General features: G+C 46.5%; 3 protein-coding genes across 8 annotated transcripts in view; 2 read left to right on the top strand and 1 right to left on the bottom strand.

Annotated features, from left to right (window-relative positions):
• aqr (aquarius intron-binding spliceosomal factor) overlaps positions 1 to 4,333 on the bottom strand; it is a 45,610-nt gene extending 41,277 nt beyond the window's left edge. For 3 of the 4 annotated variants that reach the window (XM_028996234.1, XM_028996215.1, XM_028996240.1), the window contains exons 1-10: positions 4,257 to 4,333; positions 3,966 to 4,063; positions 3,670 to 3,726; positions 3,544 to 3,584; positions 3,286 to 3,442; positions 3,068 to 3,208; positions 2,066 to 2,134; positions 1,804 to 1,904; positions 1,630 to 1,706; positions 1,073 to 1,137 (exon numbers count right to left, since the gene is read on the bottom strand). In XM_028996234.1, coding sequence (XP_028852067.1) covers positions 1,073 to 1,137; positions 1,630 to 1,706; positions 1,804 to 1,904; positions 2,066 to 2,134; positions 3,068 to 3,208; positions 3,286 to 3,442; positions 3,544 to 3,584; positions 3,670 to 3,726; positions 3,966 to 4,040 — 783 coding nt within the window. In that variant the 5' untranslated portion in view covers positions 4,041 to 4,063; positions 4,257 to 4,333. Of the gene's footprint in view, positions 1 to 1,072; positions 1,138 to 1,629; positions 1,707 to 1,803; positions 1,905 to 2,065; positions 2,135 to 3,067; positions 3,209 to 3,285; positions 3,443 to 3,543; positions 3,585 to 3,669; positions 3,727 to 3,965; positions 4,064 to 4,247 lie in introns of all 4 variants that reach the window. The other variant, XM_028996225.1, reaches the window with a different exon arrangement.
• A 70-nt stretch (positions 4,334 to 4,403) lies between these two features.
• Positions 4,404 to 9,583, top strand: LOC114785949 (pancreatic alpha-amylase-like). 2 transcript variants are annotated; one of them, XM_028972585.1, is made up of 12 exons: positions 4,404 to 4,890; positions 4,976 to 5,132; positions 5,806 to 6,033; positions 6,312 to 6,458; positions 7,010 to 7,207; positions 7,323 to 7,553; positions 7,631 to 7,764; positions 7,839 to 7,961; positions 8,044 to 8,143; positions 8,214 to 8,335; positions 8,412 to 8,537; positions 9,305 to 9,583. In XM_028972585.1, exons 3-12 carry the CDS (start codon positions 5,866 to 5,868, stop codon positions 9,492 to 9,494), a joined length of 1,539 nt encoding a protein of 512 aa, XP_028828418.1. In that variant the 5' UTR covers positions 4,404 to 4,890; positions 4,976 to 5,132; positions 5,806 to 5,865; the 3' UTR covers positions 9,495 to 9,583. The 2 variants fall into 2 exon arrangements, with proteins under 2 accessions (XP_028828418.1, XP_028828428.1); XM_028972595.1 differs by lacking the exons at positions 4,404 to 4,890; positions 4,976 to 5,132 and having other exon boundaries at positions 5,621 to 6,033.
• Positions 9,584 to 10,900: 1,317 nt separating this feature from the next.
• Positions 10,901 to 12,847, top strand: LOC114797265 (probable G-protein coupled receptor 132). Of its 2 annotated transcripts, none has more exons than XM_028992053.1 (2): positions 10,901 to 11,029; positions 11,703 to 12,847. In XM_028992053.1, the coding sequence occupies exon 2, from the start codon at positions 11,795 to 11,797 to the stop codon at positions 12,776 to 12,778; it is 984 nt and encodes a 327-aa protein (XP_028847886.1). In that variant the 5' UTR covers positions 10,901 to 11,029; positions 11,703 to 11,794; the 3' UTR covers positions 12,779 to 12,847. The 2 variants fall into 2 exon arrangements, with proteins under 2 accessions (XP_028847886.1, XP_028847894.1); XM_028992061.1 differs by lacking the exon at positions 10,901 to 11,029 and adding an exon at positions 11,212 to 11,464.
• The last annotated feature ends 2,095 nt before the right edge of the window (positions 12,848 to 14,942 follow it).

The following is a 14,942-nucleotide window of genomic DNA, read 5'->3' as shown; positions in this document are numbered from 1 at the left end:
ACTGTTTGGCCAACGCATTTGCATTCAGGAAAATTGCATAAATGTAATTAGTAATCATAATATGATTAGTCAATTAGGGGCAGTGGTTGGCCAAGCAGGTAAAGAAATGGACACTTGATCAGAAAGTTGCCACTTCAAATCCCGAACCGCTTGTGTCACCATGTGCGGTGTTGTGTTTCACAATGACAATCACTACACTTTCACTTAAGGTGAATAGGAAGCACCTCTATGACACCTACACCTTACAGCTCATTACCACACTTTAAAAGCCTTCAATTTTGCAACTAATTTGTTAATTTGCCCTAATAAATGTCCTGAGTATTATTAAATTCATTATATTCCATTGCGATAGATGCTAGTAGATGCTAATATTCAGAAATTCTATATTACTTTCATTTACTAAGTTTGTTCTTGTGTTTCACCATCCAGGCAGCAAACAGTTCACATTTAGCACAAAACTGGCGTCTCCATTCTCAGAGCACCAAGACAATGAGCTGCGCCAGACCACAGCACACAAACCAGGATTGGCGCATGATTTATTTATCAGACACTCTCTGCTGCCCATGAGCAATTTGTGGATAATAAAGTTTCTCAGCAGCAGGGAGAATAAAAATCTTTATGTTTGGTCTTTTCTTCTGGAACCAAACAAAGATGTTAAAAGAGCCATAGCAGAGAGAGGGTGGAAAACAGGGTATGCAGAAGCAGAAAATATTGGGAGGCATAAAATCGCGAAAGGGCACAGAACTATTTGTGCGTTTCCGTCCCCAGTGAAGTACAGTAGGCAAATTGGACTGAACGGCCTACTGGTAAAATGTCACTTTCTCCCAACCAGCAAAATGTAATGAGGACACAGGCAGTGTGCATGCAATCTAAACATTAGTTCTTTAAACAAAAGGCCTGTGCCCAGTGTCCTGGGATGGGATGGTAGCCTGGTGGGTAACAAAATCTTTCGATATGTGTCAATATATGGATTATTGCACAACAACCAATGTGAACGAGACATTATCCATGTTTAGAGCAGCTTTAATAAAAATAAATAAATAATTTAAAAAAAAAAATTTTAAAAACTTACCTCTAAGTCAATCATGAGCTCTATGAACCTCTCACAGTAGTGCACCACATCCAAGGAAACTTGGCCTGAAACAATGACATAGCACGTCAGGTGAGGGTAGAGTACGGTGGAGCGTAATATTGGTTTTGCTGGATGCTAGAGACGTCAGCAACTCTGCATTTCTCTACTAGCCCAGGCAACGAGGCCTGCTGAGATAACAGGGACCCATTAGGTGGAGTGTGCGCCTGGTGGGCCAGGAGGGCGGAAGCTGACAGAGAGGATTAGAGTTCTCTCCACCGCGGGACCTCAGCCCATGCTGAGGGTCTGCTCCCTGCATGGCACAGAAATGCCCCAGAGGTGCAAGGCAGGTGGGAGGAGGGTGCAGCAAATCCAGCAGAAAAATCACAGGAGGCGGGGCAAATGGCCACAGTACTATGAACACCAGGTGACAAGGGGATAATTTGCTTATGGAATAAAGTCCTTCTTAAAACTGAAGCTAGACGAGATCTGTTGATCTAGTACTTGGCATGATAAAGTGAGGTTTAAAAAAAAAAACAATAATAATAATAATTTCTCACCTGACTGTGGAACAGACATTAGAATCCCCCGGAATTTCTTAATGAGTGCTGACAAGAAGGTTCTTTCCATTTTGGCTCTGTGTATAAAAAAATAAATAAATAAATAAAAGTTGTGTACTCTGACATCAGGAGCCCACTGTGCAGTAAGCAGAAGGCAAGAGCATTGGGTCTTACTGCTCTGCAGCCTTCAACTCCATTTTCTCATAGTTCTTCCGGATGAGATTCCAGAATTTCTGCAGCTTGGGGACCTTTTTCATCTCATGCTGGAGTCTAGACTACAAAATCAATATTGAAAAGTTGAATAACTCTTGAATGAACACAGAACTTTCTTGTGCGTCAAGTCCAATTAACTAGTGGACAAATGAAGGCACAAAACATTCTTTTAAGAACCTATCATAACATTAGACAGACAGCCAGGACTGAAAGCACTGCTTACCGGTAGGAGACACATCCACATAGGCAGGGAAATGAGCTGCTGCACCTGCTCTCTTATCAGATCCACCTCCTGAGAAAAAAATACAACTCCAAATGAATCAACAGATCCATATGCAATAGGCATGAGCATCCAGCACTATTTTAGCTGACAAGATGCTACTATTCAACTCGCGGGTATTGTTGTTGGGCCCTAGAGTTAAAAAGAGACAACAGTGCCATCTAGAGGACGGCAAAAGGAAATTCAGCACTGAAGTTACAGAAAAAGTGCAATTTTCAAAAGTGCAAAATTCATTATATTTTGGGTGTGCACACAGCTTCCCGGGCACTGCCCACTGCTCACTAAAAGGACACATTTCACTGTCACCGGGCACTGTGCTGCAGTGTTTCACAATGACAATCACTTCACTTTCATCACAAAATTGTGAAAAACTGGGACTGAATTTTCTATCATTAAGATATATCTATCTTAAATCTGGTTGTTGGTCTGGTTGTTGGCCCCACTTACTGGTGATTAGAGCACCAGTAAGTGGGGCCCTATGAACTCCGTGATGTGGAAAATGCGGACGGAATCGCGGGATCTAACAAATAAAAGGGAATCCGCTATAAATTGCAGAATTGTGTATAAGTGCCGTTTCTGGCCGCTGAAGCCCACCTCGCGTTTCCGGAGAAAAGAAGCAAACTAGCACGAGCCGCTCACGCCAGCCAACAAATCAGCCAATTCAAAACGTGGTTTTATTATCGCGGTTCCAGTTCATTATGCAAGTGGGCAGGTACATGTACATATTATTAACATGTAAATGGTTTACAAAAGCAGACAGTAAAACGCTCAAGCACTTTGTTGTACAGTGATTGAATGATGTGTCATACTGGAGGTTAGTTTTAGGTGAATGAATGTTTATAACGGAAAACATGGAATACAGGATAACTAAAAAGGAAAAAACGGAATTTAGGAAAGAATTAAACGGATTTCATAGGGCCCCAAGTAAGTGTGAACTTTACGCACCAGGCTGTTAAAGCAATGATCCATGAAGAGCAGCAACACCGTCTGCTCACGCAGAGAGACGCCAGCCTCCTCCCCGGCCAGTGTCGCATTCATCACGCACTTAAAAAAGAAGGGGAAGTGCTCCGGCTCTTTCTTGAAAACCTAGGTTGAGGCAGAAGGCAGATGATCAGACACAATAACAGCCACAAGCCACCGGAAACGAACGTTTGAAAGCTCACCTCCCAGGCAGGAACATTTTCCCGGAACTTCTCGTTGACTATGCAACAGATAGACATGAGGTAGTCGTTGGTGGAGGCCTCGGGGGTGTAGTTCACCCACAGATAATTCTCCAAATACTGGCTGAACTCCAGCAACATGATCTTTCTTATGGCAAATCTGAAAAATCGGCAACAGCAGATAACAGTACTGCACAACACGGTACATAATGCATGTGACAACTGAATGAAATAACGACAGAAAGAAGACCTGATACGCACTTTGACTTGTAAATCTCCTTCTGATATACATCATCTATGACCTGAGTGCGCAAAAGGAAGTAAACATGAGTGTTAAATGGTGAAATTTACTTTTTGGTGGCCGGTGTAGAAACATCAGAAGCTAACCTTAGGATCAAAAGGCAGTTTATTCTTCACGTGGGGCGCCCAATATTTATTGGCCAACTGCAAGAGAAAGATAAAACAGAAAAGCCTACTTTACCCCAACCGAAAGACACAGTCGAACACTTTCAATGCAATGCAAAAAATAACATTGAATTTATTCGAATAACATTTAATTAATTGTGCGGTAACACTAGACACAACACTTTCACACATGATAAAGTTCCCGACAAGAAACACGTGGAGGGGGAAAACAGAAAATAGCCCCTTTATAAGAAAGCGAGAAGAACAAGCATCACTACCTGCGTGACATATTCGGCATTGATCTGCGAAACGGACGGCGCGGCCGTCTTCTTCACACGGGCGTCTTTCTCCATGTCTCGTAATCGAAGTCCAAGTACTGGAGGGGAGGAAAATAACGGCTTGTTAAATCACTGTTTTAAACTCCAATGGACACCGGGTTAGCAAAGACGCTAACTCGCCCGAGGCCGCGGCCGAGCAGGAAACGCGGGGAAATATCACGCGTGTGTTGCGGTTTGCGCTGAAATCTGAAGAAGGAACGTGTGGACTGTGCAGTTACTCACAGAACTTACATTTCAGAAAAACTCCAACGCGCACTTTCCTCCCTCCGACCGACTACGCTAGTTCAACGCTGGGAGGAAGTAAACGGTGAAGTGTTTCCGGGTCCCTCCCCCCCACTCCAATTCAAATTAAAAGTCCCACGGAGGATTTTTTTTCATTCGATCATGTAACTACCAGGCTGAGAAGGGTGACCAGGCTGGGCATCAACACGTATGTGGTGTGTTCAAAATATTCCAAAATGTCCTCTTTTAGCAACATTGTATATTCATACGGTCTAATTATGGTATATATATGTGACGTAAGGGGGCGCTAACGCCAAGGCTCAATGTAGAAGGGAGGACATTCATATTTTTACATTAATCACACTGGCCATCGCAACAACTAATAACGTGCATATACTGCCATGCATAAAATGAAATATTTTATATTTTGAAATATCAATATTCTGTAAACTATGAGGTGGACGTTAGTTTTACATTTACGGCCTTATCCAGAGCACCTTACTACCAGTAGTGACAGGGACAGTCCCCCTGGAGACGCTCTGGATTAAGAGACTTGCTCAGGGACACAGTGGTAGTAAGAGGGGTTCGAACCTGGGACTTCTGCTTCACGGGCGAGTGTGCATCTCCCACTCTCTTTTATTTGGTAAGCCACTACAGTATGGGATACGTATAATATACAGCTCATGAACATATATGAATAAATTCCCCCAATTATGTCTTCTTCATAGTCCACCACGAAACCGGGACAGTGTTTGTTTTCCTGGCGTCCACTTCACAGCGTTCCTGCCTCTGGAAGTAAAAACACTCCAGCCCAGTTTGGACCACTAACTTTGTTTCATACTTATGAAATAAATGCACTGTTCTTATTATAAATGATCCTTTGAGGTAAGAGAGCTCAGCTTTTCTTTTTTGACTCAAATGTGCATTTTGTTGATTCTGTCAATTTGATTAATGGGAATTATTAAATAAATTAACTAGTAATTTGTGCAGGAAATGAATGCACTACACATGTTAAGAGGAGCATCAGAAGGTGTAGAGTTGTATCGTGGTAGACCTTTTCCTCTGGACACTGATTTAATTCAGGAGTTTCCATTTACCTTAAAGATTCTGATTTAATGGCACAGTAATGCATCACATGTGCGATTCATAGTTACAAAAATATAAAGAAAATAAGCCTGTTGGAATGTAAAATAGTCAAGGACAGCTGACAAAACTGATAACTGCGCTTGTGTAATCTCTTGCATAAGAAAAGCAAACACTGTTTGGCTGCTTCTTCTACCACTTGGTAAAACGCCACGCATTTTGTAGCTTTTTTTTTTTCTTTAGTTTTTTAACATTTTAATTATGCTTAATTAAAACCCACGACAAGAACGATATTTAAATTGTACGTGCATTGTAACAAATTGCAAGGCAAGCTGACTGGTCTCCAGCAGTTATGAATAGTTTGTAATATTCTGAGAATGCTTATATAATTTGCATTGGTTAATAGTGGGAAATAACAAGTCATGTGCATCTGTGACTCCATCCCTGCCAGAGATAAGATGTGTTTTGGTCTCAGCCCTTGTCTATATATAGTGAAAGTGAAGCCGCGGGAGTCGGCGCTGACAGCGAGTGGAAGATGAAGCTTCTGGTTTTGGCGGCCCTTCTGGGGCTCAGCTTGGCCCAGCACAACCCGCATACGAAAGAGGGACGGACCTCCATTGTTCACCTGTTCGAGTGGCGATGGGAAGACATAGCTGCAGAGTGCGAGCGTTACCTGGCGCCCAACGGCTACGGTGGAGTTCAGGTGTGTGCAGATATCTCCTCCTGGAGATACCTCCTGTAGTTATGGAGAGGCCTATTCTGTTCAGTAGTTTTGTTGTTATTTTATAATATACATATTATATGAAAGCATTCAAATTTGCAAACCAGATTGGATATGCATATTCATAAATTATAGTCGTGGTATAAGTTTGTGACCTGTAATGTTGTGGGCAGCGGCGCCTTTCTGTCTGCCACTGCTGCTTCGCACATTGAGCACCACCGTGTTCCTGCTTAATTCTTCTGCATGACACGATCTTGCAGATCTCTCCACCGAGCGAGAGCATTGTCATTTCCGACCCCTGGAGGCCCTGGTGGCAGAGATACCAGCCAATTAGTTACAATCTCTGCTCCCGATCGGGGAACGAACAACAGCTGAAGGACATGATCACCAGATGCAACAACGTTGGGGTGAGAACGCATGAACGCGGTATTACATTAGACTGGATTTATATATATGTGTGTATACACACACACACACACATACATATACATATACATACATATATATGTATATATGTATAGTACTGTGCAAAACACAAACCAAAGCTCTGTTTATCTAAGATGTAAGGTACTTTGGTAAGGTAACCAAAAAAAACCCATGTCAAGCACTGATCTAATACTGATTTGCCTAATTCATGAAACAGTGGCATGACGTGCATAGAGAAGGAGACTCTGTTCCCCTGTTGTTCTCTGAGCAGCAGAACAATATTGTTCTCCATCTGTAGACTTTTGCTTGTAAGAGATCATTCATTAATTTGCAGAGGTTGGAGAGACCGACAACCAGATCATCTAGAAAGATCTCTGCATATCAACGTCAACATTATTACCACACACTTTTTCATCAGCCCACTATTTGTGGGCTTTACACCTTTAGAAGAAAAACCTTTCATTAATTTCACTACTGGCTGAAACCTGTATATGTATTTAAACCACACTGGATCAAAAATGGTGTTCCGCAGGTGAACATTTACGTGGACGTGGTGATCAACCACATGTGCGGCTCAGGGGGAGGAGCGGGCACTCACTCCAGCTGTGGCACATATTTCAACGCCAACAGTAAGGAGTTCCCCTCCGTCCCGTACTCCGGCCTGGACTTCAACGACGGCAAGTGCAAGACCGGCAGTGGAAACATCGAGAACTACAACGACATTTACCAGGCATGTCTTAATACCGCATTTCATGGGCGTGGTCCACACTTCAAGCAAAAGGTGCATGAACTGCGGGAAAAACATCTCTACCTCTTCCACAGTGGTTTTACGTTTGTGTCCGCAGGTGAGAGACTGTCGTCTCGTCAGCCTGCTGGACCTGGCTTTGGAGAAGGACTATGTCCGCGGCAAAACGGCCGATTACCTGAACAAGCTCGTAGACATGGGCGTGGCTGGATTCAGGGTGGATGCTTGCAAGCACATGTGGCCCGGGGACCTGCAGGTCGTGTACGGCAAGCTGCACAACCTCAACACCCAGTGGTTCTCCGCTGGCTCGCGGCCGTTCATCTACCAAGAGGTGCCGTGTTCCCGCGTTTCCGACAGAGGAGGGTCGTTTTCAGGGTGGCCATGACATGCATGACCTCGCTTTTCCAGGTTATTGATCTCGGTGGTGAGCCCATCACGTCAGGCGAATACACCGGATTGGGTCGGGTGACGGAATTCAAGTATGGAGCTAAGCTGGGAGAGGTGATGAGGAGGTGGAACGGCCAGAAGCTGAGCTATTTAAAGTGAGTGCGCATGAATTATGTTTAAAGTGCTCATAATTGTTCGTTGTAGAGCCATTAGCTGGGCTTCTTTGCAGGAACTGGGGTGAAGGCTGGAGTTTCATGCCGTCTGACAAAGCCCTGGTGTTCGTCGACAACCACGACAATCAGCGAGGACATGGAGCTGGCGGCGCCTCCATTTTGACCTTCTGGGACGCCAGGTTGGTGTTGGAATCTGTAGCTTCACCCATGCGTCATCACTCTGGGGATTATTTTGATGCATCCGGTTATCTTCACGGCCAGACTGTACAAGATGGGTGTGGGCCTCATGCTGGCTCATCCCTACGGAGTGACCAGGGTCATGTCCAGCTTCCGCTGGGACCGGAACATCGTCAACGGGCAGGTAAAAAGCCGCAAACCAGTCAGCTGTGAACGTGACGCTGAACGGCGCTCACCCGGCAGCTTTCCTGCAGGATAAGAACGACTGGATCGGCCCCCCAAGCTACTCAGACGGGAGCACCAAGCCTGTCCCCATCAACCCCGACTCCACCTGTGGTGACGGGTGGGTCTGCGAGCACAGGTGGCGTCAGATCAGGTGAGGCCCGCGCGTCCTGCCTTCACGCACCTGGCGGCTTTTACTGCGACCCCAACTGCCTGTCCACCGCCTGCAGGAACATGGCCATTTTCCGCAATGTGGTGAACGGCCAACCATTTGCCAACTGGTGGGACAACGGGAGCAACCAGATTGCCTTTGGACGCGGAGACCGTGGCTTCATTGTCATCAACAATGATGAATAGTAAGTCATCATTAAACAAACTTCCACACTGAACCTACATGAAAAACTCTTTCATTACAAACCACATATATTAAAGCATAAAGAATTGAAAAATATGTCTATTTCCTTATAAATAGACATTTATGTAACACTCATACAGACTATATAAAAGACTGATAACCTAATAGCAATTAAATGGGATATCACTTATACAAAATTATGCACAAACCTGGTACATGAACATGAAACTTTTGGAACATCTGGATCGTTTTTATTTTTTCTTCTCGTACTTGCAATGTTTGCCCGAGCATTGGGTCACCGCCATCAAGCAGTGGAGCCAAGACATGTCTGCACATCCGAGGGCAGCTTCAGTAGTAAAAGTGAAGTGATTGTCACGGTGACACAACGAAATGTGTCCTCTGCTTTTTAGCCCATGACAGGCGCCCGGGGAGCAGTGTGTGGGGACGGTACCTCGCTCAGTGGCAGCTCAGCTTTGGCGGCTCAGGATTCGAACCGGCAACCTTCTGATTACCGGGCCGCTTCCTTAACCGCTAGGCCACCGCTGCCCAGTAGATGATTATATGCACATGGCCTGACTTTCTTTATTGTGAATGTCACCTAGTTCACTAAAAAGTCTACATTTGTTATCCAGAGCGACTTACAATCAGTAGTTACAGGGACAGTCCCCCTGGAGACACTCGGGGTTAAGTGTCTTGCTCAGGGACACGATGGTAGTAAGTGGGGATCGAGGTCTTCTGACAGCCTGACTGTTTTATTTTTTTATAAAGCAACCTGGACGCCACTCTGAACACTGGCCTGCCTGGAGGCACCTACTGCGATGTCATCTCTGGGGACAAAGATGGCGGAAGGTGCACTGGGAAGCAGGTGCAGGTCGGCGGAGACGGGCGCGCCCACTTCAGCATCAGCAACTCGGCAGAGGATCCGTTCATGGCCATTCACGCCGACTCAAAGCTGTGAATGTTCAACTAAATAAAATGTACATCGTGCTTGTCGTTTCTCATGTTGTCTCGTGCAGCAGGCACGAACTAAAAGCAATTTTTCTTACATTTGTGACTTGTGTGTTGAGCATGCTGCAGTGGTGGCCTAGCGGTTAAGGAAGCGGCCCCGTAATCAGAAGGTTGCCGGTTTGAATCCCGATCCGCCAAGGCAGCAAAGCACCGTCCCCACACGCTGCTCCCCGGGCGCCTGTCATGGCTGCCCACTGCTCACTCAGGGTGATGGGTTAAATGCAGAGGACACATTTCACTGTGTGCATTGTGTGCTGTGCTGCTGTGTATCACATGTGACAATCACTTCACTTTCTTCTTTTCTAAGAAATAAAATGCCACTGTGGTTAGGGAAGATTTTCACTTTACACACACGTGTCTCACTGTGAAAATCTGGTACCATCAATGCTGTTGCAAGTAGTAATTCCACTAGTGCCTAGTTGGGGCAGCGGTGGTCAAGGAAGCGGCCCCATGATCAGAAGGTTGCCGGTTCGAATCCTGACCCGCCAAGGTGCCACTGAGGCAGCTCCCCAGGCACCTGTCATGGCTGCTCACTAAGAGTGATGGTTAAACGCAGAGGACACATTTCACTGTGTGCTGTGCTGCTGTGTATCACAATGACAATCACTTCACCAGTGCGAGCGGGAGTGTAGGTTGCACGTGTAATAAATGTTTTGGCAGCTCAAAAACCCGGACGATTATGGAAACGGACCCGATTTCCAGGTCCAGGGAAAAGTGGAAGTCCGGACACCCTGGCTGTAAAGCCATTTCCGCTGCGGCTGTGACTGTAACTTTCATTGCGTAGATTTCAAACACACATGCACAGCGGTGGTCAGCAGTAGGGAACCGCGCCCTGAAACCCATGAAGATGATGTACTAGGGGGTGGTAGTAGCCTAGTGGGTAACACACTCGCCTATAAACCAGAAGACCCGGGTTCGAATCCCCCTTACTACCATTGTGTCCCTGAGCAAGACAGGGAGACTGTCCCTGTAACTACTGGTTGTGAGTTGCTCTGGATAAGGGCGTCTGATAAATGCTGTAAATGTAAAATGTAAATGATGAACTGCAGACGTAGTAACCTTTGAACTGAAGGTATAAAGTGGGCAGATGGTTCTGACTGTTTTTTTTTTTTTTTTTGTTCTCGATCAAACAACGCCCCGTAACGGGCCTTTTCCTTCTCTCTTTATTTCACACTCATTTCTGGAAACTGAAATGCTGGTTGTGGTTCCGTTTCTTAACCGTCACCTTTCTGTGCAGAACGTGGCATTGCTTCCCTTTTCTGAAAGCTTCCCTTTTGTGTAAAATACACAGATTTTCGACCACACCCCCCAAAACAAAATGGAAAAATATCATTTGGTGTTTTTTTTTTTGGGTGCCTTGATTAAAACCGCAAGCCGGAGGGAGACGGGTGTCTCAGCCGCGCCACGTGTCAGATGCTCACAATGAATCAGACACCCCAGCAGCGCGAGGCGCAGAGCAGTGACCCCCGGCGACTGCACGGAAAGGTGAGATCCCAACATGAATTTGCTTACTTTCCACCATCAAACCACCAATGCGGGACATTTATCACAAATACAGATGCTGATCGCATGGCACAATGCTGCCGATTTATCACATTTTTACTCACCAAGGGGCAGAATAGCCTTACATTCTAACAAGACGTATTTTCCACGGTCCTGATCATTAGTTTTAGGGCGTGGGCAGTTTCTTTTTTCATTAACATTCATCTGTAAAACTGAACTCTTTTCAAGAGCACAAAATATTACAACTCATTTTCGAGTAATTTCCCACTTTGTCAAAAAAGGGAGTGTCATTGAAATTGCAATAGGGCGACCACAGGAAGTGACAGGCAAACTTCATGAACGCTGAACATCTCCAGGCAGTTTCTGCATCTCGACCTGCTTGGGCTGTGCGACTGAGCGTAGGAAGAAGGTTTAAAGGTGAACTTTGCTGACGTTCGATTCTGTCCTGTAGAACCAGGGTTTTTTACATGTACATTTACGGCATTTACCAGACGCCCTTATCTAGAGCGACTTACAGTCAGTAGTTACAGGGACAGTCCCCCCCTGGAGACACTCAGGGTTAAGTGTCTTGCTCAGGGACACGACGGTAGTAAGTGGGATTTGAACCTGGATCCCCACTAGGCTACTACTACAACTCTCTTTTTTTTTTTTTTAGAGCCGAGAGGAAATCTGCCGGTAGAAGAAAGTCTGGTTGTTCGTCGGTGAACTTGCTTCATCATGAAATAATCAGCGTCCGTCCATCCGTCCATGGAGGGCACCATGACAGTAGCCACGGCCGGGCCGAACTGCACGCCCCCCTACAGTCAGGACCGCGTTCCGCTGGTGGCCTTGTACAGCCTGGTGACGGCGGTGGGGCTGCCCGCCAACCTGCTCACCGTCTACATGACCTTCCTACAGGTGCGGCGTAAGAACGTTCTGGCCATCTACCTGCTCAGCTTGTCCGTGTGCGACCTCATGTACATATGCACCCTGCCCCTTTGGACTATTTACGTGGCCGCGGGCCACCAGTGGCCGTGGACCCCGGGTGTGTGCAAGGTTACGGGGTACGTCTTCTTCAACAACATGTACATCAGCATTTTCCTGCTGTGCTGCGTGTCCGCGGATCGCTACGTGGCCGTGGTCTACGCGGTGGAGTCCCGGGGGATGAGGAAGCAGAAGCAGGCCTGCGCTGTCACCTTGGTGATCGTGGCGGTCGTGGCACTGGGACATTTTCCAGTCTTCACGATGGAGGAAGGCGACCTGGCGCGGCGGCGGTGCTTCGAACCAGGGCAGGCCACGGCCGTGGTGACGGGGTTCAACTACGCCCGCTTCGTAATCGGATTCCTCCTCCCGCTCTGCGTCCTGGTCTTCACCAACCGCGGCATCCTCGTCAACGTCCAGGCCAGCGAAGGACTCAAGCCCTGGCAGAAGGGGAAGGTGCGCAGCCTCGCTCTGGCCATCATCGCGCTCTTCCTCGTGTGCTTTGCTCCGTACCACACCATCCTGCTGATCCGGGCCATCAGCTTCCATGCCGTGGTGGAGGAGTGCCACTTTGAGAACAGCATCTACACACCGTACACCATCTCCTTGGGCCTGTCCACCGTCAACAGCGCCATGAACCCAATCCTGTACGTGATGGCCAGCGACAACGTCCGCCAGGAGATGTGGAGAGGGCTGTCCAGCTTCCGGACCGGGGGGAGCTGGAGGCCTCGGCTCACGGACAGCAGCCAGCAGGCCAGCAATGGAAAATAAAATATTGTCATGATTTTATATTTTACAAGAAAATCATAAGATGTAAAAAAATTAAATTCACCGCAATTACTGCGTCTAGCTACATTTTCTAATACGAGCTATGAAATGACGTCCTAGAGCCCATGTATGTCCCCTAAACAATATACTAAAAGTGAAAAGTGAACTGATTGTGTCCTCTGCATTTAACCCATCACCCTAAGTGAGCAGTGGGCAGCCATGACAGGCGCCCGGGGAGCAGTGTGTGGGGACGGTGCTTTGCTCAGTGGCACCTTGGCGTATCTTTACTATATTGAACACAGTTTATTACTTGCTAAAACACAGTCAGGATTTCCAATTACAACTCAATGGAGGGTGCCGGTAACATCACAAAAGTTCAAAATATGATCACGTGAGTGGAAAAGCTCACCAGGAAATACATGAAAATAGAAAATTCAATTTCAAAAATCAATCATTTTTGATTGACCCACCGCCCGGAAGCAGACAAGGTAGAAATAAATACTCGGCTGCCATTTTGAATCATCACTGTGGTTTTTCCCCGTTTTTCCTTCTGCCTTTTTGCCCGACCACCCCTGTTGGACCTGCCCTTGCCCACCTTGCATTTTAGATGCTGATGTTACCGTCCCACGCCCGAAGACCCCTCTCTCGTCTGTTCCTTTTTCCCTCTCAGAAAGTGAAGTGATTGTCACATGTGATATACAGCAGCACAACACATGGTGCACACAGTGAAATTTGTCCTCTGCATTTAACCATCACCCTTGGTGAGCAGTGGGCAGCCATGACAGGCGCCCGGGGAGCAGTGTGTGGGGACGGTGCTTTGCTCAGTGGCACCTCAGTAGCACCTTGGAGGATGGGGATTTGAACCGGCAACCTTCTGATTACAGGGCCGCTTCCTTAACCACTAGGCCACCGCTTCCCCCTTTGCCCCTCCCAGTCCTCCCACACCTCCTGCCGCGTTCAGATAAATGAAGGCTGTTAACGCAGCGCTCTCCCACACTTCTCGCTGTAATAGTTTTAACTATCATCACAAGCTTTAGTCTTAAGGATTATTCAAGATTGATTTAAATGAATTATTCACACTTCAAAATAGGACAAAACCGTTTTTTTTTTTTTTACCCGGGTAACATAAAACCCAGTGTCTGGCTCATCATGAACCTTGTGTGATGGGCCCAGATCAGCGACATCAAAAGCGAGCCGTTTGGCATCGGATTTCTTGCGGTTTGTAGGTCACACGGAGCAGCACGTAGCCGCACACGCAGGAAGTTGCTAGAGCCGCCGCTGCCGCACAATGTCTGGTGGGAAAAAAGAAAGAAGAAACCACACAGATAAGTTGCTCGCGTGAATTTCATAATGTTTTCAGTATGTTTTCTTTCCATGATGCCGCTGCAGTCCGCGTAATCTCTCGTCTGAAGAGCCGAACTGCTTGTGGCCTCCAAGGTTGGGAGCTCGAATCCTGGCTCAGACCTCGTGTGTGCAGAGCTTGCTCTCTCCATGACTTGGATTGGCGACTTGTCTGTTCCACTTTTGACAGATGACCTGTTTTGTTGCCGGTGGTGGCCTAGCGGTTAAGGAAGCGGCCCCGTAATCAGAAGGTCGCAGGTTCGAATCCCGATCCGCCAAGGTGCCACTGATCCCCACACACTGCTCCCCGGGCGCCTGTCATGGCTGCCCACTGTTTACCAAGGGTGATGGGTTAAATACAGAGGACACATTTTGTTGTGTCACTGTGTGCTGTGCTGCAGTGTTTCACAATGACAATCACTTCACTGTCACTTTTTTTTTTTCTCTTTCCGGTGTGAGTGAAAGGCTCCGGCAACCATGGCCCTGATTAGGTCTGGGCGGTTAAAGATAATGAGAATTCGGATTTTCATATCCATGAATAAGGAGATTCTGAGGGGCACAGTAATCAAATCAATCAGTGAGAAATTAATACAACTAAATCACTAGTAAATTATCTAATGGTCTGCTATTTGTTTAATACCATTGATCAGAACGGAATTCATATGTTAAACAAAGACAATGCTGAGTTAGTCTTGACCTGCAATGAGCTCTCGGTTCGCACACATGTATTTTTAGCCGCTTTTCACGCTTGTTTTTGAGGTTCACAGTGTCAAATAGGAGACAAAAAAAGGAGACAAAACAGGATGCAGCACTTTGTCTGCTGAAA

The sequence above is a fragment of the Denticeps clupeoides genome, chromosome 1 (assembly GCF_900700375.1).
Source record: "Denticeps clupeoides chromosome 1, fDenClu1.1, whole genome shotgun sequence".
Taxonomy (NCBI): domain Eukaryota; kingdom Metazoa; phylum Chordata; class Actinopteri; order Clupeiformes; family Denticipitidae; genus Denticeps; species Denticeps clupeoides.
This window is presented reverse-complemented; position numbering and strand designations above follow the sequence as displayed.

Excerpts from the sequence above, each read along its gene's own strand:
- LOC114785949 (XM_028972585.1), top strand. The coding sequence starts at position 5,866 with ATGAAGCTTCTGGTTTTGGCGGCCCTTCTGGGGCTCAGCTTGGCCCAG. Across the intron at positions 7,554-7,630 it reads GGCCGTTCATCTACCAAGAG|GTTATTGATCTCGGTGGTGA; the intron begins GTGCCGTGTTCC and ends TCGCTTTTCCAG. Across the intron at positions 8,538-9,304 it reads GTCATCAACAATGATGAATA|CAACCTGGACGCCACTCTGA; the intron begins GTAAGTCATCAT and ends TTTTTTATAAAG.
- LOC114797265 (XM_028992053.1), top strand. The coding sequence starts at position 11,795 with ATGGAGGGCACCATGACAGTAGCCACGGCCGGGCCGAACTGCACGCCC.